Source organism: Boleophthalmus pectinirostris, unplaced genomic scaffold (genome assembly GCF_026225935.1).
Source record: "Boleophthalmus pectinirostris isolate CB_2022bp ecotype Guang Dong unplaced genomic scaffold, ASM2622593v1 HiC_scaffold_10, whole genome shotgun sequence".
NCBI lineage: Eukaryota > Metazoa > Chordata > Actinopteri > Gobiiformes > Gobiidae > Boleophthalmus > Boleophthalmus pectinirostris.
In genome coordinates, this window is record NW_026570971.1 from 21,622,397 (window position 1) to 21,646,129 (window position 23,733).

The 23,733-nt window shown below is 42.0% G+C and overlaps 1 protein-coding gene across 1 annotated transcript; it reads right to left on the bottom strand.

Annotated features, from left to right (window-relative positions):
- Window positions 1-1,978: 1,978 nt before the first annotated feature.
- On the bottom strand, window positions 1,979-22,511 carry myt1lb (myelin transcription factor 1-like, b). Its single transcript, XM_055159257.1, has 20 exons — window positions 22,424-22,511; window positions 18,454-18,680; window positions 17,508-18,354; window positions 15,480-15,614; window positions 12,887-12,977; window positions 11,498-11,605; window positions 10,717-10,943; window positions 10,352-10,629; window positions 7,847-8,077; window positions 6,791-6,799; window positions 6,436-6,557; window positions 5,263-5,331; window positions 4,919-4,981; window positions 4,633-4,716; window positions 3,729-3,950; window positions 3,546-3,640; window positions 2,986-3,089; window positions 2,753-2,896; window positions 2,200-2,256; window positions 1,979-2,119 (listed from the first exon to the last, which is right to left on the bottom strand). The coding sequence occupies exons 2-20, from the start codon at window positions 18,667-18,669 to the stop codon at window positions 1,979-1,981; spliced, it is 3,243 nt and encodes a 1,080-aa protein (XP_055015232.1). The 5' UTR covers window positions 18,670-18,680; window positions 22,424-22,511.
- Window positions 22,512-23,733: the final 1,222 nt, after the last annotated feature.

Here is a 23,733-nt window from a genome sequence, read left to right on the forward strand (position 1 = left end):
GTGCTTTAAAATCCCTTTTCCATTTCACTGATAATGAGAATTAATTCAAAAACTGGTACTAGCTATTACTCTACTGAAGCATTACTATACTGGCAGAAGCTGCAGACACAATGCAGTGGAAAAGGCATATGCAGTCGATGAACAGTGGGTATTTGAGTCCTGAAAGAGGACCGTAAAGTACAATAGATGAGATTGAGTCAGGTGAAAGACAAGCACCTTTTGCTTTAGCTCTCAAAAAGGCAAATTTTGGAGATGACGTCTAACAACTACGACAGGATGGAGGGGTGCATACAGTCAGGCATACAGGCATGATGCTGGATTGTATAACCCCTATAAGGACTCACTTCTCCTGTATCAGGGAAGAGAACCCTAGTTAAATTCAGATTTTTAAAAAACCTTGAATTGATTGACTATTTAATCCTTTGTACAGTGATTAGATATAAAGTGCTGCTGGGGGATAACTTTATCTTCCTAAAACATAGCAAGAATGAATGTTTTTACACTCGATTATAGCCTACAGTATAGGTGCTATGGATATAAACATCCTCCTCTCTGATTCAAAGTCCCTGTTTCTCTCAGTGGTACTAATTCCACACCTAAAGTGGCTCCAAGCAGTGGGTTGCTCCAATCGTGTGCCAAAGAGGTCACATGGAAAATTGCACACCGCCGTACATAAGGATAATATCTTCAAGGACAAGTGCAAATAGTCTACTGGCACATAAGTGGGGACAGTGACCCTGTAAGTCCCGCTGTCATACTTTATAAATACTCTTTACAAAACCCTCGGGTACTGCGGCAAGTTTCTGTAACAACATCAAAACATGGAAACGAAGGTGTCCCTGTGCAAAATCGTACAGAAAAAAGGGGAACTCATAGATTTTTGCTTTTAAACTCAGTGTCCAGGTTTGCTCCTCTCTTTTTTTTAAAAAGACTTTTGTATTAAAAGATTTGTATAAAAATCAATAATTTACATAGGTTATATTAAAAAGATTCACATAACCCCACTATGCTTATAAACATGAAATTGCATATACCCATCCATTTTTCTTTGTGGATTGCATCCCGTACCTACAATAAACAAATGATTCATTATTATAATATTGCTGAGACATGTCTTGATCCTCATGGGACTCCAAATAGAGCAGATTTCTCACTAAAGGCTAAAACGTGTCTCTAAAGGTCATTGTCTTTACACATTTTTCAGTTTGAGATCAGAAAGAGCATGTGTCCATGCATGCACCATGTGACTCTCTCCGAGATACTGGGATTGCCACCATCGGGTTTCCGTGTAATGATGTTTACAATAGCACTGTTCACATACATTCATACAAACATCAGGTCAGTTTCCTCTTCAGAATCATCTACAGCACCTGTTAAAAAGCCCCCACCTAGCTACACTTCTTTTATCAAAACAAAACACAAACATTTCTCAAGCATTGTCGGAAAAGAAGATTGGCAAATCAGTTCTTGCTTTAAACAATCTACAAGCAAGAAGGAAAGACACCTAAAAGTCAAAATCATCCATGAGGAGAAACTAAAATGCTTCCTCCTGCTTTAGTTTTTTTATTCACTTTCAACTTTTTTGATCTAAAATGCTTGTTGTTAAGCAATAAAAAGAACTTGCGTTCCAATATCATTAGCTTCCTGTTCAGAAATATACACTAAAAATGTGCATACATGAGCAGCTATAAACATTACATGACACTATGTCAGCTCATATGAAAACGTACAAAATGTGAATGTCTTCAAAAACTATTTTGCAGTTGATTTTTAATGTTCTTCCTTAAAGCAAGACCCAAAGGAAAAAAAGAAAACAATATTGAGGCGTTTTTAAGCATAATACCTCCTTTTTTTGAAAGAATATTAAATATATAACACTGTAGAAGTTACCGCACCGAATGAAGGATCAAACTGCCTTGATGTCTGTGGATTTGAGAGCAGCTGCCCCCTGCAGGAGGATAAGTGTCTCTGCACACGGTTAGACTTGGATCCCTTGAACAGCTTGTTTGATATTTTCCAACAGGACTTTGTTTTCTGGAGTATGGTACTGATCTTGGTTTGCGTACATGTCTGTTAGTGTGGTCACATATGCATCAAAGTTCTGCTCTGTTAGTGCCTCCTGTCGAACACAGAAAAGCACATATTAAGAAACCATGCCTAGAGATAACACAATACTGTATGCTTAAACCATTTCTGTACCTGCTGCATCTGTAGACAGCTAGGCCTTAGAGGAGGCTCTTTGTGCGCCAGTGGTTTCTGTAAAACACAGGGAAACACATGACATATTACTTATTATTGAAAATAATGACAGCAAAACACTACTGCACCTCTATACAAACTATTTTAGTTTTACATACAAACACACACATGCACACATACTGGTTTGGTGAAAAGCATGATTTGAAGCACACATATACAAAACAGTCATTTCAGTGAAGTTAGGCTAAAGAAGAAATAGAACAGAAACTAAAATAAAAGAGTATCAATATGCTACATTGGCATGGCATGTCATATCTCGCAAAGTCTAAAAACAATATGTAAAGACAAGTCAGATTAACTTAAATTGCAACAGTGTGCAGTAAAATGTTGTATAACTCTCTCCCTCACATTTTGGAAAGACAAGCAATGTGCCACATCTTGCACTAAGCATGCACAATAGCCTGTGGTCATTACAAAAGATGAATAAGCTGCTGTAATGCTACATTAGCTATGATTTGCAACTTGCCGGCTTGCTGTTCCTGGTGGCCCTTACCATATGAGGGAGCTGGACATTAGCTAAACTGTTAATCAGTGACTGGCTGAGGTTGGCCAGCTCATGCAGGAGAGATTCATTTTGCTGTTCAATCACCTTGTTTTCCTCCTCTATGCACTTCAGGTTTGACTCCATTGTAGTGATCTGAAAGGGGCAGTAGTGAGCAGTACTGTAAAACACTGTGTAATGAAACATCGATGCTCTCACGAGTCATGGACAAAGATACTTACTACCTGTGTTCGGAGTTTAATCATATCTGTTTCCACTTGTGAATTTGATTCACTTAAATCTTTGATTTCTTCATCCAGCTGTTTAATCTCATCTTCATGCTCCAGCCCTACAGAGTATGTAGAAGGCATAAGTCCAACAGTACAAAACATATGATTGTCATCATATCATCATACTCTAAAAGGGGATTTTAGCCAGTTAAGATCAAAATTGTTCACAGCTAAATGTGCCATATCTTTTATGTACAGAAGAAATGTCCTGCAGTCCAGGCAGCAGCGTGTGAGAAACAGATGGAGTACAAAGCCACAATCTCAGCCTGATTTTGATGTTTGATTACTGCCAAGTAAACCAGCTCTGTTCTTCCAGATTGGAGCCACTCTAGGACTATTTACAGCCCACCCTTGAATGGCAGTTTATTTCCAATTTAGGCCTTACCACACTGCGCCCTGATTGGTTTATTATCTGAAATTGGAACTGTGTTCACTAAATCATCCCACATCAGTGTTGCTGATTGGCTACATTGTGTAGTTGAGTGGTGATGTGGTGGTAGTGCAGTTGTAGTTACCGTTGCTGATGCGCTGTTGTTTTATAGTAAGCATTTCCACTCCAGAAAGCCTGGCTTTCCTCATGGCAGATGTAGCACGTGGACAACCTGACAGACTAGATCAAACAATAGTGTTTGTTTAGTAGGAGTAACCTCATCTTAAGCGCACATCTTAAGAACACACCTTTGTTCAGCTGAACTAACCTGCGATGAGTGAGGAAGCTGCCACTGACATGCCCTGAGCCGTCACAGCCCGGAGTAGGGCAAGACATGCCCTCTGTCTTGCCAGATTTCCATGTGAACTGAATCCCATTTAAGTAACCATCTTTCTGCCTCTTGGCTGCTATGGGACACCCTGACGCACTCCTGTGAGATGCATACTTCCCCGTTACATGGCCTTGCCCATCACATCCAGGGACTGGACACCTGGGATCACAGAGAAATGTTTTTTTTTGTGTTAAATTCAGATTACATGAAAGAAATTAAAGCCCGAATGACCAAAAACAAATGATACAACATTTATAGTTTGGTCAGATTAGAAGCTCTCACATCACTGTATATATTTAATTATACACATTTATTCTTCTCATCAATACCAACAGATCAGACCATGAGAGAAACTTGTGCCAAGCTGCCCTCCAAATTCAAGCGAATGACAAGATCGAATGAAGCACAGCCAAAGTGTGCTGTTTGTGCTCTGCACCACTAGAGAAATCAATGAGGCTGCAGGGCTGAGGCAGAGGAGCCCTCTGTGGGATTTAGGTAGAGTCCAATCAATCTGTGTGTGCCTGTATCTCTGCCTCTCCTGTGTCCTACCTGAGCTCTGCTTCACCAGGGACTGCACACTCTGTGCTCAAACTGCTGCAGCCTGTGCTCCCAAAGTTTCTCTGCTCCGTAACATTTAGGTGGAAATATTAGCACTCACAGCACATTTGTCTTGTTGAGGCTGATTTATTCCTGAGCACTGTTACATGTAAAGATGGCATGAATATTAAAGCCTTTGCCAATGATATTTCTAGTAGTCTGCATGGCATAGAAATGCTAGCAGGTGACTCAGAGGTGTAGTTTGAAAGAGCAGTGGAAGGATGGTGTCTGTCTGTTACTGTACCTGATAGGCTCCTGGTCCTCCTTGTTCTCTTTGCTGTGGATGATCTTTATCCCACTTTTTCTGGCCCGTGGACACCCTGAGAGACTGCAGACAAATGACACAGATACAGAGCTGAAACATGGGTACTGTGTGTGCTCCAAGAGAATATCTCAGTACACTTTTTATGTATGTTTATTTAGCTGAGGTAGCAGAAGTAAGACTTGTAACAATAGACAGTGCTATATAAAAACACAACTGTATGACTAAAATCTACCATGTATCAGAAACAATCATGCAGCCAGGTTACCTTCTGTGAGATGCGTAGTTGCCAGTGATATGTCCCGAACCATCGCACCCTGGTGTCGGGCACCTGGGGACGAGGAAACAGATTGGCCTCAGGGTCTACAGTAACAGACTTGGATGGATTTTTACTCCTTCTTATTTAATTGTGATATTTATAATCATATGAGTAGTCAGCATATCATGCCAAGGTAACAATAGACTTGTGTAGCAACAAAATTAGCAAATCAAGTACTATGCCAGTGTACTGTGAAGATGTTCATGTTGAAGCCATTCAACATTAACATCTTCCAGTAGAAATAGATGATTTTATATTTGGTATAAAATAACATGACTTGTCCAAGGCCTTACTTGAGCTCTTGTGCGTTGTTGGCCAGCATACTTCGAATGCTTTTATCAGCTAAAGGACAACCTGAGAGACTGAAACATACACCAGGTCATGTTAGTTTCATATTAATAGCAGGAAAATGCACTGTAGGCTGATAATCCACACATAACATTCAAACACAAATGAAAGAAACCATGAATCCAGTGCAGGGGGATGATTCAAAACTGTTACCCTCTGAGCATTTGGCTATCCTCTGTTTTAACACCTCTACCCTGGCAATTAAAATGCAATGACAGTGTCATCAAATACAATTTAATATTTCTTGAGGCCTAATTAAAACATAACAGGGGAAATCTTGTCCATAAGTCCATGTCAATTTTGCCAGAAAATATTATTCAGCAGACACCTCACACTGCAACACTCAGCAATTCTACTTTAAGCCTTTATGTTGTGAATGGCAAATGCTTAGCTTGCAATGCACTGTGGGAAAGGCCTGGAGGACGGAATAACATCAGTTTCCATGGTTTTACACACAGCCCATTGAGTAATGCTCTGTTCTGTCAGTAAAGAATGTGCATAAATTCAATAGTAATTAGTTTAATAAATATTCACTTTTGTGAGATTTGATTCTTTGAACTTGCAAATAGTCAAAGGGCAACCGAACAAAAAGAAAGACATTGTGCCTACAGAAGTCTGACAGCATAGTCGAGGTAAGCTGAAAACAATAAAGAGAAATAGACTTAGAATCCATCAGGAGAACAGGAAGTCACACCTTCGATGTGAGGCGAAATTGCTCGTCAAGTGACCACTTCCATCACACCCCGGTGTGGGACATCTGCCACCGGAAAAATAGACACATTCATTCAGCCCAAAGGAAAGGACAAGAGAATGTGACAGGAAAGGGGTGCTTTAGATTTTGTTCTCATTGTTTCCAGTTTAGCTTCACTGTCTGTGTTTAATATTGAACTACAGACAATTGGAGATTCATTCATTCAAAAAAAAAAATCTATCCTGAAGGTCATGTGGACAAATGGGTTCTTCAATGAAATCATACAGCAAGGCACTACCAGCAGAAATCACTATGTAGTTCTTTAAGGAGAAATGCAAGATATGACCAGAGAGATGAAGGAAGGGCAAGGCATGAGGGGAGCACGTACAAGTAGAAAGACATTGAGGGATTAGGTGAATGAGCTTACGTTATCAGGTCCTTCTTGCTCTCCTTGCACTGGGCATACTTGGGCTTGGGGCTGGGCATGTTCACATCTGTAGTGAAGGAGCTGTCGTCCAGAAGGTCATGGAAAGGGTCCAGGTCGTCAGGCTGAGAAGAGCATAGGGAGGGGGGAGGAGGTGAAGTAGAGACAGAATACTTTTAATTGTACTGAAGTAAATCAAATGAAAGAAGCTCCATCCAAACCCTTCCTCATTTACCAAATTGTATATCAGCTAAAACTGTATGCTTTATATAAGATATTTGATGATTGTATTACTCTTTATAATACACCATTACAATTGATGCAATGGTACTCATTTACACTGTCTCTATACATACACTGTAGTGTCCTTAATCCAAAATTGTAAAAACGAATGACCAGATTTGATGTGTAAGTTAGGGCAGAGTCACTAGATGGCACTGTGGTGTAGCATGATGGCATTGCTCTTTGAGTGGAGCTGTGCTTTGTCTGCAGTGCATGGAGCCAGGGCACAAAGGCTGTTGATGCAAATCCTCTTTCCTTTCTTCATGCTTGCAGTGGATGTACAGTAATGCCCATGAAAAAAAACAGGTCCAGATACAGCCCAAATTACCCAGTGTTCAAGCTGTCTGTGTGTGATGCTGGGTCAGCCAGGAAGCTTCTCCAATTAGACAGAGCGCGAGCAGAGCGGCAGACAGGAGTAGAGTGTGGCTGAGAGGCAGACAGGAGGCAGTGCGACACATGCATACATACAGAAAGTAGGCTACACATGGAAGTTGCTTATACAGGCATGTGTGCAGGCAGACTCCCAGAGAGACACGCTACAGACACTGGCATGAATATTCACATCCTCTCACACACATGCCAACAGAGGCACAAGTACTGTACATGCATGCGCCTGCACACCGACTGGCGCACCCAGCAGTGCTGCATTGATTTCCAGCAGTTCTTTGATGAGATGAGCTATTCCGATTCCCTCCCAAGGTGCTACTTTGCATAATTCATTTTGGAGGGGAGCAAAATGTAAAAACAGAAAGCCAGCATGCGGGAAGCATGATACAAACAGAGCAGCTACCTCTGTGCATGGCAACGCTGACATCAATTAACATGCAGATTCATTAGGTTTTCCTCAATATCTCTAATATGACTTTATAATGACTCCAAATTTGGCCGTGAGTCAGATGAGAAGCTTAGAAACCTTGAAGACAGGCAGCAATGCAAACATTTGACTTGGCACAGAGCGTTCGATCAGCTGCATAGAGGGAATCATTTGGACTCAGACTTATGGAACCGTGAAGCATGCTAGCTATATGTTTAACTCTATGCTTTGTATTTTTTTATTCATTTACGACCACCTCTAGACAGTGGTAGTTAGATGGATATGGAGTATGCCTAATAGTTCTGTATCTCCTTTTACCTCTTTATCGTCCTCGTCTATGTGTTTGATCTTGGTGTAGTCTACAGGCAGGTCCCAGCAGTCGGCAGGGTCCCCCATGCTGTAGCAGCGTGAGCCCAGCAGGGCGGCCTGCCGCTGGGGGGACATGGGCTCTAGAGGGGTGAGCACCGAGTCCCCATCAGCACCAGCGCACAGATGCTTGCTCATACTCAGGTCCAACGTACCGTTCTCATCAACATCTAGGCTGGGGCTCTGGAGTTTTGTGTGTGAGGTGTGTGTCATGTGGGAAAGATGAACATAAAGACGTAGGGATGGAGAGAAAGGGATAAAAGAGAGAGAGTTTCTGATTAAATAGCAGTCAAACATTCATAGTCTAAGATCAGAGCTGGGCAAAACAGGAGCTGATTACAATGTGCACACGAAAGCAGGACATAAAAAGTTTTTGATTTTTCTGTTCTTTTACTGATCGCTCACTTTTGAACATTTTCTACATCTGCAAAGATAGATCAAGCACACCTGCAGTTCAGATATCTGAAACAATAGTCTGTGTTGTTTTGTTGCTCCAGTCGCTTTGGGATGAAACATTAGACTGTTGCGGCACAACATCAGTGTGTGACGCCCAAGAGGTGAACTGTAGAAGAGGTCAGCAGTGCTCAAGGACGAGTGCATCCCCCTGTGAACCCCTCCTTCTCTCTCTGTCTCTCTTCATCCCTCCATCCAGACTCCTCTGTGCAGGCAGGAGAGAGTCTGCATGACTTTGTGTTCTGCATGTGTGTGTGCATGAGCCTAATCTGACTGGACATCAGAGGGGTGCATGGGCAGAGGGCGAGGGGTGGGGCTGTGCCTGCTGCAAAACCCAAAAATAGAGCCTCAACTTCACTGCCACAAAATGAACCAATTCTAGCTCACACGGATCTCACTCTGCCTTGGTCACTACAAATGGGGCTGTCTACCATATCGACAGGCATATCCTTTAATCTCCATTGGGCAAATGTGTGCCAAATGCCTCTCTCTTGGGGGATGTTTTGGGGCATATCATTAATTTGGATCCTTCTCATTCCCATTTCCTTCTCTCTTTCCTATGATCCTCATGCTCTCTTTCACAAATCAAAACTGTGCGAATAACAATGTTCCTAAGAATCTCCCCCTGTCTACATCTCTGACATTATTTGAACTTCAAAACAGCAAATTAACAAAAAGGCAAAAAAAGTAAACAACTCCTAGAACAGAGATGAGGTCTGCCCTCTTCATGTCATGCCATTGCATTTTATGTCACAGTCTAATCACCCCACCCTATCGTATCACATTCATGAGGGTGGTACTTGGGAGTTTTCCCCATCTCCATCATTATCAACTGTTGTGACCTCTCTGTAATCTTTGACCTCTGCTGCTGTAGCAGAGATATAAGGAGAGGAGGCTCCTGTTCACGTCCTCCAGTTGCAAAAATAATCCATGTATTATGCCCTGTTTTTGCCTCTTTTATTTTGTTACTGTACCATCTTATTTTTCTAGATGCTTTTATAGAACGCATCTATCTCATTAATTATTACAATGTAACAACATAATAACACCATAAAATGTACTGTAAGTACATATTTCAAAACATCAATTTATGTTTTTAGTGCAAGTCTTATAATTAATATGACAACAGATGTGTTCAGAGAGCGGAACAGTGTGCCATGAGGTGAGGTGCTGAGATGAAAGAGAAAGAAGCAGAGAAGACATCCCTCAGAAGTCTCCCGACTCTCCATCCGGCCCTGAATGCATCGTGGCTGTCTGGCCCCGGAGCTTCGCGAGGACAGACAATGAAATGAGGTAGGACCAGAGGAAGTCCTGGTGCTTTAGGCATTTGTTATTCCATTCCACTTTGCTTCAGAAGTCTGTTGCTTTAGGGTTTTTCTCCTGCTCTATCATCCCCTTCTCTGCTCCTCACTCTTCCCTTTCCTTCTCCGATTCTGAATCCCCCTCTTCTGCACCGTGACATTTATACCTCCCACGAACCGGCTTTCTTTGCTCTTTTTCTTTATTTTCAATTCTTTCACCGTGGCTCTGATTCTCTGCCAGTGTCTGCTGTCAACATTAGCATTAAACCAGCATTAGCCCTCTGCTGTGCAGTCTCTTTCTGCCCCCCATTTTCCAGCTCAGCATCTGGCCGCAGATAATACAGGAACACTGTTACCTTATCTCCTCAGAAATGACACACTGGGCTCACGCCGTGTCAAACGGCGCTTCGTCCTGTTCCTATCTGATTCCCAGATGAAAAATAAAAAACTGGCCTGCTGAGCCCTGAGTGTAAGACAGAATGTGTGTGAGTGTACGAGTGGTGCGGGACCACAGATCTCGCTATCTCTGTCACTTTTCACGGCCAGTATTAGTATAATGAAGGTAGCCATGGCGCTCATCTCTGCTGGACTGTTTTGGACTGCAGCAGAGGTCCACAGAATGACAATAGTGCAGTCCATGCTGAATTCTCTGTGAGTGACATCACATGAAGTATTATTACTAAGCTCAGAAAGTAGCACGTACTTGTGAGCACAGGTCTGGAGGCTTGCCCCCCATGCCGTGTGGCATCTCTCTGCAGCGTGTGGACAGGTTGAGGATTGCAGTGGCAGCCATGTGTGCAGCCTCCATGTCGTGACTGTAGTCAAAGCTGCTCTTGCTGCAGGTACTGCTGGCACTGCTCCCTCCTCCCCCACCGGCGCCCCCTGCAGGTCCTCCACAGCTCAGACTGCTGCTGCTGCTGCTGGGACCGTATGTGCTGGTGGTGCTGCTGGCAGAGCTGGAGTTTTTGCAGTAACGTTTGGCTGTGAGATTTGGTATAACAGTTAGAATGATAAACAGTAAGCTACTCATTCATGTATTGATGTGATAAAGTTTCTGCTCCACCTCACCATCATATCCTTTGGGGGAGGTATCCCTATGTCCATGAACCTTGGGTGCGATGGCCCGTTTCCCGTACACCTGGTGGCTGTTGCTCCCATCGAAGGCGCTGTAGTCAAAGCTGGTCTTGGAGTATTTCTCCAGCTCCTTGGCCAAATTGGAGCGTGGCGTGCTGGTGGAAACATTGTTCTTGTAACCATACTGTGGATAGTCCAGTTGTTTGACAAAGCACATAGGCCTGGAAAATAAATGACGAGGGGGTGGAAGTTGGACCGAGGCACTGAACATTGCCCAGGGGGAGATTAGGGAACTTGGATTATATCAAATAAAGGGGTAGATGGAAGGGAGGGTTAATGGTGGTATTCAGGATTACTGAGGGGTCAAGAAGGATGACGGTGCACATGGGTGAGAAAATATCTCATATTTTCCCCTTGTTTGCATTCCTTCACTTCATATGGTTATATTTTTAAACAGGAGGCTACTTTTTCATTAAAAGTACACAAGGAATGTACTTCTGTGGCTTTTTTAATCAGTACAGTCTCATCACTATCAAAGACACAGTACTGCTTTGTGATAAATAAGGCCAATTCTTCTTAAATCTAATAAAAAATGATTTGGCTTAGTAGTGTTCTCAGGGGACAAATAAGATAAAAAACAGAAGATTTTAGCTCCAATCCTAATTGAAAAAGCAAAGGGGGAAAAAATATATATGAGATATTATGGCTGAATGAAAACTGAAATACTCAAACGCATATGTATGTTAAGAAGTTAATTCACCTGTTAAGTATTTACCTTAGAACACGGTCAGAGGCCTGGTTTGACTTGGGGCCATCACAGCCCTGGTGCTTCTCCTGGGCTTTGGCCAGTTTTTCAGCTGCAGCGATGGGACATCCTGACAGACTGAAATAAGACATACATGCCTCAGAATAACCGTACAACCACAGCTCTAACTGAGGGTGAAAATGCTACAATCAATTGACATTGTGCGAAACATTGCCTTTGTTACTGTCTGCTTGTCTGTCACTCAGATCCATCAGATCAGTTAAACCCATTCACTATTTCACTGCATAAGCATTGTCCTTCACAATATGGATAAATATTGTATCATTTATAACTTTGTTGGTGTCATCTGTCTGGTGTGATTTTTACATGGACCCTGAGTGTGAAATAAAGAAATGATGACGATGATGATCATCATAGGTGGAACAAGAAAAGTTGGCTTGACACTCAATGTATTTTCTATAAGTTTAGTTGAGCATTTTGCTGTGTTTATTTCCCCCACAAACTTGCTGACAAGGCACACACATGTGCATAGTACACCTACAACATGTTCAAGTTAAATTTAGTGCAACAAAACTTACTCCTGACAACTAACTGACCAAATGTGACAAAAGTTCATGTTGTTATCCTTAACCCCTATTATTCTCCATCCAGGCTGTCAGCTGCAGTGTGTCGGGCTGCAGTGGAAAAATGAACTTTGACAATGGCCTGAAGCCAGTGTACAGTGGCACTCATGAGCACCTGTCAGGAGACGTGCATGTCTGCGTGCATGTCTGTGCGCATGTCTGTGCGCATGCTAGTGCAGGGCTCACACTGGTGTCAGTTAACAGGGTGCCAGGTGCTATGAGGAGGGTTTATGGAGAAAGTGAAAGTTTATGGTTTGTGTCCATGTGCCTCTTTTGCACTGAGCCCAGCATGGGCCTGCTGGTTGTCCCAGGTCTGTACTCTCCTGTCAGCAGCTGAGTGGCAGAAAGGTGCTAATGGCTGCTGCTCTGGCTGACTCCCTGAGCATCTGCTGTGGGTGACACTCTTCTTTCACTGTCACCTCACCCGTCTGACAGCCGCGGCGAGAGCACCCTGCTATTTCTGTGCCTCCCTCCAAACCTGTGCCATTTTGGAGGGGGACTGATAAATGATTTATGCTGCTAAAGGTATGAATTACTGCATTCTGAACAGCCCAACAGTTTAAAAAGTAAAAGGAAGTTAAACTATGTCTGTATCTTTAATCTTTTTAATTGATTTCATTAGAAGATGCGACAGACTTCACCCTTCATTAAGAATTACACATCATAAACAAAAAACAAACAAACAAAAAAACATAAAAGACTAGCCTGTGACAGGAAAACCAAATGGACACAGACATGGATGGTGCCTTTATAATGTAGGCACACTGTGACTCACCTTCGATGGGAATTTCTGTTGCTATTGACATGGCCGCGTCCCGTGCAGCCGGGCGTAGGACACTTAAGAACATTCTCATACATAGCCACAACTTGGTACAGACATGAGATAGGAGTGAAAGACAGGGAAGGTTAGAAGCTCCTTACAATCAACCAAAAGCTCTATTAGTGTGTGAGAGGCTTGGCATTATAAACATCATTAAGAAATGTGTCCATGTGAACCCAAATGACCTCTTCTTCATTTTAATGAACACCAGTTTGAAAGGGCAGTGGAGGTTTCCCACCATACTGCTTCCACTTATCCAGCTCTTTCAAATTAGTATTCATGGAATAGGGACAGCCATGAATAAAAAGATGTCATTTAAGTTTAACAGGACAAAGCTGGTGAGAGATAGAAATGGGAGGAAATTTTGGGCATGCAGAGAGCAGAGCTACCAACAGCTAGCAATCATGCAAAACACAAGCCTTGAAATCAACAGGAAATGCAGACAGATGGAATACAGCTCCGATAGAGTGTGCTTTGTTATCATCTGCACATTGTTAGGGAGGAGAGTGCAGTCTTCAATACCATTTACCATTAAAACAGTCCATAACTGTCTTAGATCCCCTTGGCAACCAGCCAATTAGATTAATGATCTATGGATGTCCAAGAGAAGCCGTCGGAGGAGTGGGTGGGGGCGCGGGAAGGGTCGTCTCGACACCAGCAGTGAGCAAGGCCAAACCCCATCGGCATGAGCTTCATCATTATCACCCCCTTAAACTTTAACCCCTCATCATCCTCCTTCCTTACATACTAATTGGTGCACGGTGCAGGTAATTGGACAAAGCCTGCCACCTCGACGTGCCACAAGCTAATACATTATGCATGTCCAAGTTTTGCCCTGTCCTCCACAGAAGGAAAGACAGGACTGCAGCAAATTAAAGCCCACATTCATTCGGCACAGAAACAACTGTTGAAACAGGCAAGAAGCAGCTGGATTCCAAATGTCTGCCATGTTACAAAAGTAAACCAGATTTACTGCTCTATACAACTGTTACCACAAGAGTCAACTCAAATTATAACTGTACACAACAGTGCACTAACACAAGAATGGCAATACATTTAAAATAAAATGTAATCAAATAAGCTGTGACTATCTAATTAATTCATTCAGTTATTTACTATATTGTCCATACCCCATATATTCATTAATATAAAATCACTGACAAAACGTATTGTAGAAGTGAAGTTGGTTAGTATGTATGAAATTTCACAGCAAAACATCTAGCAGTTAATGCAAGTTGTTAGTAGAAAACATAAAACTTAAACGTATACAGTATTGCTGGTATAACTTTTCCCCAGCACCAGACATAACTGCACAACCTGCATCCAAAATCTCCAGTGACAATAAATTCAATCTTTTCTTTGGTTTGGTATTTGGTCTTGATCTCATTCAAGGCCAAAATGCTTTCTATTTATCTGTGACAAGAATGTCAGAGGTGTGTGATATCTGCATGATCAGAGTTTGGCAGAACAAGAGTCGTTGGTGACACCGCTGGTCTTTACAAGCCTGATTTTAATGGTAACTAATTTCTTTGCCGTTATTAAAACCTCTTTTATTTTGATTGCAGTCTGGGTCATGGCAGATCGTAACCTGATTTCCACACTGCAGTCAGTGAAACGTGTAAAGGGGCTTTTATGGAGAAGTTTGCACAAGGTGAATGGGACTAAATAGCTGGGGTGAGATCTCGACAGGCAAAACTCACTATTCATTCAAGGCTAATGTTTATTGCCACTTCTCCTGATCTGTGGCTCTGAGAAATGATACTGCCTTTCAATTGAGGAGTCTAATTGAGCAAGAAATACAAATAAATGAATGGGGTCATGGCAGTTTGAAGCTAAATCAGTGTTACAAGTGTATGTTTGGGAGCTATATTTCTAAATGTCAAACATGTATGTAATAATTTTGATATGTAAAAAAAAAGCAAAACAAAACAAAAAACAACCAAACAAAAAAACATATACATAATACATACAAAGATGTACTATGCTAACTTCCTGCTTGACTCAATGGAGATGTTATCCCTCTGTTCTGAAATGTACCCTTATGAGCAAGCAGAAGTTGCCAAATTACATGTCAGATCTATATAGAGAGGAGACCCCACTCACAGTAGAAGTCATGTTTGTTAAAATATTTCTAAATTAAAACTACACCCCATGGAGACAAGCAGGTGGCGGACACCCAGAAGTTAGTACACCTTTAAAGAAGCATACCAAGGGAAATACCACTGACAGATTTGAATGTTTCCAGTTTTTACATATACTTTATACATATACGTTGAATAAGTCACATAGTGAGACAGTAGTTTCTGCTTTTGCCAATTGCATCACCACATCTGTTGACTACACCCACAGGCAAAAAATCGGCAGGCAAAATAATGACCCCAAACTACAGGTCAAGAGCAGAGTGCAGCATGCTGCTGAAATACCACACACAAGGACACAGGACAAGCCCGGCACTGGCAATAACAGCACAATAACAGGACGCATGCTGACTCCTGAACATCTCAAAGTGCAGGCCACAGGGTGGCTGTGTTGTGTGGCAAATACTCACTTTCAGGAGGGACCCTGTCTTTGTGCGGACAGCCCGACAGACTCCGGTGGTGGGGGTACAGGCCAGTCACATGACCCGTGCCATCACAGCCCGGTGTGGGACACCGACTCTCCTTTTTGTCTGCCCGGGATACATCTTGGAGCAAGAGCAACAATCAGTTTTGTGCCCATAGCTACAGCACAAAAGCTAATACTAACATGTAACCATGACAACTATAGGCAATGACACTGCACTGAGAGTCATACATTGCTTACAGCTACACTGTGTGTTAACAGGAAGACAAATTATAAAAGTGATGCACATCAGAACCCATTGTCTGTGAAGCTTCAGAGCTAGAGGATGATAAAAGGTCACACACAAGACCAAGAAGGACTGTTTCTCCATCCTCAGAACCAAGCTCTCCAGTTTCTCTGAAAGCCAGGTCAGATTTGGTTAGTACCACATCGTAAGCAGTCCCGTCGGTGCCAATTGGCAGACTTTAACTTGCACAAGGTCAAAACCTAATTTATAGATTGGTCTATACTACAGTGAGAACTTTACACATTTGGGAGAAAGGACTTTTGTTGTCTGAAAGTTCAAATGTTTAAATTAACTAGGAGATACAGTGCATTATAAACCCAACTGTAGTGCAGGAAATGGAAGACAAACTGAACTGGATTACTCTTCCACATGCTCTTCGTCCTTCACTAAAGTGCCGTATTTGCATATGCTGCTATCTACCTATGTCAGGTGAAGGTATGTTCATTAAGAACATTACTGACCATAGAGGTTCTCTTCTGTCCACAATAAGATGTTCAACCCAATATCATATTAAAAACACCCCTCTGCTTATAAATGCAGCCAAGTATTCTTTTAGAGAACATTATTGCATGAGGGTTTGTGCACTGGAAATGAATTTTAAATTCCTCCAACAATTGTGCATACACACATACAATGCTACTGCAGTCTGCCTGCTGTGCTCCCATTGCTGAAAATAGGGGCAGCCAAGTGGAAGGAGTATTAGAAAGCAGAAGATATTGATTGTGGCTGGGGACGGTCTGCTCTTTGCATAGCAAATGGCCCCATTACCATACCATCTCTGGATAATTAATGTGCAGTCAGTGGGCCTGTCGTTCGTTATCGCTCATTGTGATACTGTTCAATTTTCAGCTCAGCTCTGTGCTGCTCTTATGAAGCTTCTCAGAAAGTGCTCCTCAAACACATGGGCTCTATAAATCACTGTACTCTGGTCTCAACAAGTGATGCTACTATCTCACCTGAGCAAAGATGTTATCATGATGCACTGCCTCACCTCCTCAGTATTACAACAATAGTCAGGCACAGGGACCTCTTGAAATTAACATTTTAGTGACATTTCATATACAGTGTATACTTGCAGAGAAATGTGACATTTAAGGTGTGAATAGGAATGATGTTATTTTGCTGCTTTCAACCAAGTGACTGAAACCAATCTCTGATGTTGTTGTAAGGAACATCAGAAGAATAATTAAGAGCCAATCAACAGGGCCTCTATCTGACTAGTGTAAATGCCAGTGCAATGTATCTCAAGACTACAACTACAAAGCAACACTGTTTTGTCACTATAGGCACTCCCTTACAAGGACAGAATATCCATGATGTTTGGACGTACCCAACTGCATGCGTAGGTTAAAAATAGGCAGCTTTACCCAAAGCTGCATCACAGGGATGAGATTTGCGGTCCTAACAGGCCGTGCAGATTGCCATTACTTATGCCTGACAAGCCTACCCTCTGATGTTTCCATGCTGGCCTATTTTAACAACATAAGCTGTAGCCGCTCCCGCTGCTACCAAGATTCGAATTTCCAAATTGACTGAAAAAGCTTGTCCTGGGGTTATGTTGAGGTTCCCAGAATGTATGTGGGCTGTCTAGTCTCCAGGACAGAACAGATGGAAAATAGAGACAAACACTGGCATGTATACCTGAGCTTAAAATGAGGTAAACATTTCTCCCCCCATAGTCCAATACAAGTGCGTCTGAGCGTGTCAGTGTTTGAAAGATCCACTCACCTTTGTGGTAAAATGGCTTCTTTATGCCATCAGGAAGCCGTGCTTTCCGTTCCACACCGTATCCGTGCCGTGGGCCGTGGTCTTCGTGGCTGTACCTCACTCCTTCTCTTCTCGCAGCCTCAGCTGCCATTTTATCCCGCATTGCCTTGGCACGTTCGGACTCTAGTGCAATCGCCTTCTCCAACAGAGATAGGTTCCCTTTAGTCATGTCAAAGACCTCCTCAGAGCGGTCTGACGTCACCGAGGCCGTGTCCTCGTCAAAGTCCCGATGGTTTGGGTGATAGCGCTCCTCCTGTGCACAACTGGCAAAAGTCTTTGAGCGTGGGCTCAGCTGCTCCTCCAGCTTCATAAGATTGTCCATGTCTGAATAGTTCCTATCAAGTGTCCGGTGCCTGTCTTCTGGGTTGTGGTGGTAGTTTGCGTAACCTTGGTGATGGGACTGTTGGTTAGCATCCTCACAGGTGAAATGGTTTTGCTGGGATGACCCGTTTCGATCAGCAGTCTTTGTTTCGCTGAGTTTGCGAGCCAGGTCAAAGCACTGGTTCCTTAGGCACTCCAGACTGCTCAGACACACCTCCTCATCACTGTTGTCCAGTCCGTTGCTGGTCTTTATCTGTCCAGGGTGGGCATTCAGCCCATTTTGGGAACAGCCACTGTTGCCCTGGTTGTCTGCTGTGCAGTCCTCATACTGTTCATCCATATTGTCAGACAGCACTGCCCCATGACCTTGTGCCAACAGTTTGAGAGAGTCCACTGTCTCACGGACCACGTCACTGTCCACATCCAGACTCAGGTCTCCTCTCTGTGTCTCGTCGGCTTCCTCTTCATCCTCCTCATCCTCCTCTTCCTCATCTTCCTCTTCTTCTTCTTCCTCTTCTTCCTCCTCTTCTTCTTCATCATCATCTTCTTCATCCTCATCATCATCCTCCTCTTCTTCTTCCTCAGCACTGTGTGATGAGTTACTATTCATTTCAGACTCTGTCATGGCTCGATTGGCAGCATCTTCTGCGATTTTGCCCAGGTTCAATAAAGACTTGGCCACCAGCTCATCATAGTTCTCGTACTCATCGTTGTTGTTGTCATCCTTCTCCCCCACCTGGCTAGACTTGGTATTGTCACTGCCACTTTCACCAGCGCCTTGACCTCCTTCACTGCTGCTCATCTGATCGTCCTCTGTTGGAAAGAACAAATGGCTTTATTTCATTTCCGTCATTCTATTTTACTGGCAAATCAGATTTCTGGGCTTGGTCCATTTAAATTGGATAAGGAACTCTTTGCTTCCCCTAATAATTTACTTTGAGAGTCTTAACAGCAGCTTGTGTTCTGAATTGTGAATCAGCTCAGGAAGTTATATATAGCAGATTGGTAAAGTTCCAGAGTGATGTGCTCTGGCAAATGTTACTTTACATACAACATATCATGGCAAGACAAGCTTTGATGTAAGATCTCCCAAAACATTCCATGATATATATGGTGTAAGGTATCACTTAACACAGGCTTCACCTTTTGTTTGTAAATATATGGTAAATTAGATCACATTCCAGTAATGTAAATCAATGTACAGACTGTCTTTCAAATATTACAGTGGTCCATCAGCACCAAGATCAACCCTAGCCTGCTGCTATTCATCTAAAGCTATAAAGTTCTTTTTTCATTCATTCATCTGTATCTTTAGAATTCCTTTTTACTGTCTAATTGATTCTGACAGGCTGCAAAAGGTTACTGAACCTCTTCTGTCAGTAATTTCAAGCACTCACTCCTGGAGTACCTCCAATACTCTGCTTTCACATTTCCGCCCCAAGCCGCCAAGAGCACATCGCTCACACTTGCATCACATTTGCCACTTAAATTCCTGCACAGAAAACAAACCCTCACAGGCCCTCACCCAGACAGAAGATAAAGACTTTCACCTCTATGAACTTGAAGGTGAAATAATCGTACACATAATATTTGAATTATTACATATTGCTGTTGCTTTGAGAAAATATAGGTAAGATGGATGGGTCATTTGGGTTAATGTTTGTGATCAATAGTTGTATATCTATTCTGTATGAATCTCTATAAACAATGGTTCCCACATGGATTAAAACTTTTTAGGCTGAACAATTTTAGAATATCAAACTACAATTGTGCTGACCACTTAGTTCAAATCGTTCTTCTCAATTTCTTTTCTTTTGAGATAAATAGCAAAGCGGTACAAATAATAATATTGGTAATGTACTAATCATCAACAAAGAGTCTTACTAGTACATTGTCCAATACTGAGCTCTCCCTTTGTCACACATGCATGGGTTAAGAGTCCTAATGGCCACACACACACACACTCACACACACTCAATTCTAATGAGAACACAATATTGGTGCTTAGGGAGAGAGCTTTGGAGCAGTGAGGGAACAGTCACGAATGACCAGGCACATATTTTGACAGGGGCAGGCTTCTTACAGCAGCACGTGGCACCCGGGGTTTAATTTTTGATGGTATGAAACATGGCACAGGAAAGCAATTTGAAGAGCAATCAAGGTACACAAAAGGGATGTGGAAGCGAAACAGATTAAGGGAGGGAACAGAGAGAGCGGCCTGCCCTGGATTGGCTTTGGATTAGCCACAGTTGTGCATGCCTCGGAGAAACACAGCAGCTCCAGGATGTCACCTCTATTACATTTACGAGATTGGAATCTGCCCAGTCCAGATTTGCTCCTGCTATCTCAGGTTGAAAAGAAAGATGACAGTGATACTAGAAACTTTGGAAGGAATATATCTATACACTCAAATAATTAAAGGGGCAATTACAAGGTGCCAAAAATCATACAGCAGGTTTTTTGAAAAGTTCATGCTAAAGACTATAAACAATTAGTCATTTTAATGTACAAACTAGGCAGATTTTTTTATTCCAACACACTTGATTGAATAAAGCAGTGATATCTAAGTTTTATAGTATGACAATATGTACAACTGGTTATACTAGCAATTATACTACTAGCAAGGAAGTACATTGGTTCTACAAGGTTTATAAAATGAAAAATGTACTGACTTGACAAATTGAAGTATATAAAATGGGATAAATTAATGAATCAATTAGTATAACTAAATTAGTGATCAGGATGATGTGCAGAGAGGAAGGGTTAAGAAAGTTGAACTTATTCCCACTCCTTTGTCAACCTGTTTTTTGTATTTTATTATTAATCTTCAGCATTTTTTTAATGTCCATGATATTGTTAATTATTGCTTACCTGCATTTTCCCAAGTTCAAAATAAAAATAAATCAATCCATAAAAATGTATTTTCAATTTCAGAGGGTACTGCAGTTAAAATAAAACTGCATTTATTAAAGAAGTTGACTCATGCACGTGTTATAAGGGTTTGCGAGCCAGTGGCACTGGACCATTGTTTAAACTGTAGGACCAGGGCTGTGGGCTCTAATAAACCTAGGTCTGCCGCTCTGTTTGCACATGTCTGCAAAAAAACAAGAGCTGCGGTGAAGCTGCTGTGAAGCCACATCAACACTTTGGGTGGGTAGAGCTATGCGCCAAAGCGGGTTAACACACTCCTCTCTCCCAGCCTCACTCTTAATTGGACTTGAAGGCACTGTCAGGTCCAATCGTGATGCGGGGGTGCAGAGACGAATCTGCTGGAGAGAAACCTGCCAAATATGCTATTGGGCACACGGAGGGTGGGGAGGGGTTGGGGGGTGGGGGTAAGAGAGCACACATGGGGCAGACTCTTCTTAATTCACACTCCTTAAACTCGAGTATCTTAAAGCTGCGAGAAGGCTTCAGGCAAGGGAACATACTTTACCATAGAAGATGTATTTATATAAGATTTGTATTGATTTATGTTGGTTAAGTAAATGCAAATCATTATTGTAGTTACATTACCCAGTATTTACAGTACAATAGGGCTGGGCAGTTTAGCAAATTTGTATTGAGATTGAGATTCAACAGTCTTTTCTAACTGCCAATCTGCTTGGGTCTCTTGAATTGAGAAGTCTACAGCCAATTCTCTGTCAATAAAAGCATATAGTCTGGAGATCAGACTTTGGAGGAAGAAATTATATAGTAATAATAATTTAAAGTATGTATAGTAGGGGTGTAACAATATCCAAGTCACGATATGATATCGTCACTGTATGAACCTCACGGTACGATATTTATTGCAATATCATGGGAAAGCTCATGATATGGTGAGGAGGCTCACGATTAGGGATGTAACAATATCCAAATCTCTCGATATTTTCGCAATATACATGTCACGGTACGATATTTATTGTGATATTTTGTGAAGGTTAATATGCTACTTTTTCCTCTTAAAATGCCTTGACAAGACTTAATCCAAAGAAATAAGACATAAAAGTGCTTAGAACTGTTATTTCTTCATGTAGTTTACGCTGAAATGGAGCAAAGGATCATGGTCTATGTAGATCCCTCTGTCTTTTTTTAGCTATGATATATTGTGATGGTCCACGATATTATTGTGAGAACTTTGACGATACGATATCTCGATATTTCGATTAGTATTACATCCCTAAGTTTCTGTCATACTGCCCAGACCTTCTGTACAGGAGACAAACAAAAAAGTAAATTATATAAATATATCAATACTGGCTGCATAGGTAATAGGTTCATTCATATAATTTAAAAGTGCAAATAATGTGCTCTGGGGTCTAGGGCAGCATTCATTTAGTCATTTAGTCCATTAATCAGTTGATGGTGTCTTAATTGATCAAAATCTTTAATAGCCAACACTTTATTTGGATTAAAATCCTGTATGTGGCCTACAGCAGAGGGTGCATGAGGGGAGTTTAATCATTCTCACATGCTGTTTAGTATTACTTCTCACTCTGGTACCAGTACCAGTGGTGTATTCCTGTGCAATATAATAGAAATGTATTCTAACTTTATACGAGAAGCAGCCTCACCGCGCTCCTGACTGTGCTCTCCTTCATCTTCATCATCATAGTCCACCTCCTCCACAGCGTCCTCGTCTTCCTCCTCCACGTGCTCTTCTTCGTCCTCCTGCTCCACTTCCTCCTCTTCTTCATCAGGCTCTCCCCGCTCCTCCTCTTCTTCATCAGGCTCTCCTCGCTCTTCCTCCTCCTCTTCTTCTTCCGGCTCCCCTCTCTCCTCTGCCTCATTATAGTCCATGTATCCCTCCTCCACCTCGCCCTCCTCTAGCGTACCCTCCTCCTCCTCCTCCCGCTCGTCCATCTCCTCCGTGCCATCTGTGTCGTAGCACTCCTCCATCGTGGAGTTGTCCATGTCATCTAGGTAGCTGCTCCTCTTGGGGGAGCTCTCCACACTTTGGTGGTCGAGACTCTTCCTCTTCTTGGCCACGGGGCAGCCGTACACACTGCATGGGGCACATGGAAGGGCAGGTTAGTCACATACAGGATACAGCTTATTTAGAGCTCAAAATAGCCATTTACTATTCAAGAGCAATCTTTTTTTTTAATAACAGGAAACATAATTGCCATATATAACAAATCATTTGATATTGTACATTATTAACAATGCAACATTTAATTTCCATGGTTCCATAATAAATTAGATTTGAGCAAAAATGTTGTTTCCTCATATTAATTGATCACAATGTTTGATGTTATTTTGTCTTATAAAAACAAATAAAAATAGCTTTCCAATATTTATTTTCTAACCATAAACAAGACAAACTTTGAATAATCCACCACAGGATTGGCTGGAGACCTCTTCATTAAATAGCCTCAAAATGATTATTGAAAATTAGAGATGACTGAATCACAATCTTGATTAAAATTAAATTAATTCAATAGCCATCATTTCTACTCAACAAATAAGAAAAGTATGCAACTAAGTTATGAATCCTGACCTATCATTTCGGAGTCAGCTCACTGGTTAATTATCATACAATGTTATAATGAAATACACAGCCCTTTTTCTTCTGGAATATTGTTATAGGGGGTACAGTCTTTATCTGAGGAGCAAACAAAGCACTGCCCTGTTTGTTTTCATAATCATTTAAATTCAGGTACCATCCATTTGTTCTCGAGGCAGAGGAGCATCACGCTGCACGCTCCACAGACACTTTGTAGCAGACTGATATGCCCTTGTTCTGACGTGAACCCAGCGCAGCAAAAACACAAACTGCTCGCTGGGAATTGACTGTACGGAGAAGACAACCTGTAGCCTGATTAATTGAATCTTGCAAAGACACCTCAGGATTTAATGTATTCTCTGGCTCCTCTCTGCAGCA

What these genes read in the sequence shown, in the direction of transcription:
- myt1lb (XM_055159257.1), bottom strand. Translation starts at nt 18,669, where the DNA reads ATGAGCAGCAGTGAAGGAGGTCAAGGCGCTGGTGAAAGTGGCAGTGAC. An exon ending in GAAGCCATTTTACCACAAAG is followed by an intron (nt 15,615 to 17,507) that starts GTGAGTGGATCT and finishes TCTTGCTCCAAG; the next exon opens with ATGTATCCCGGGCAGACAAA. An exon ending in ATGTCCAGCTCCCTCATATG is followed by an intron (nt 2,257 to 2,752) that starts GTAAGGGCCACC and finishes TGTGTTTTACAG; the next exon opens with AAACCACTGGCGCACAAAGA.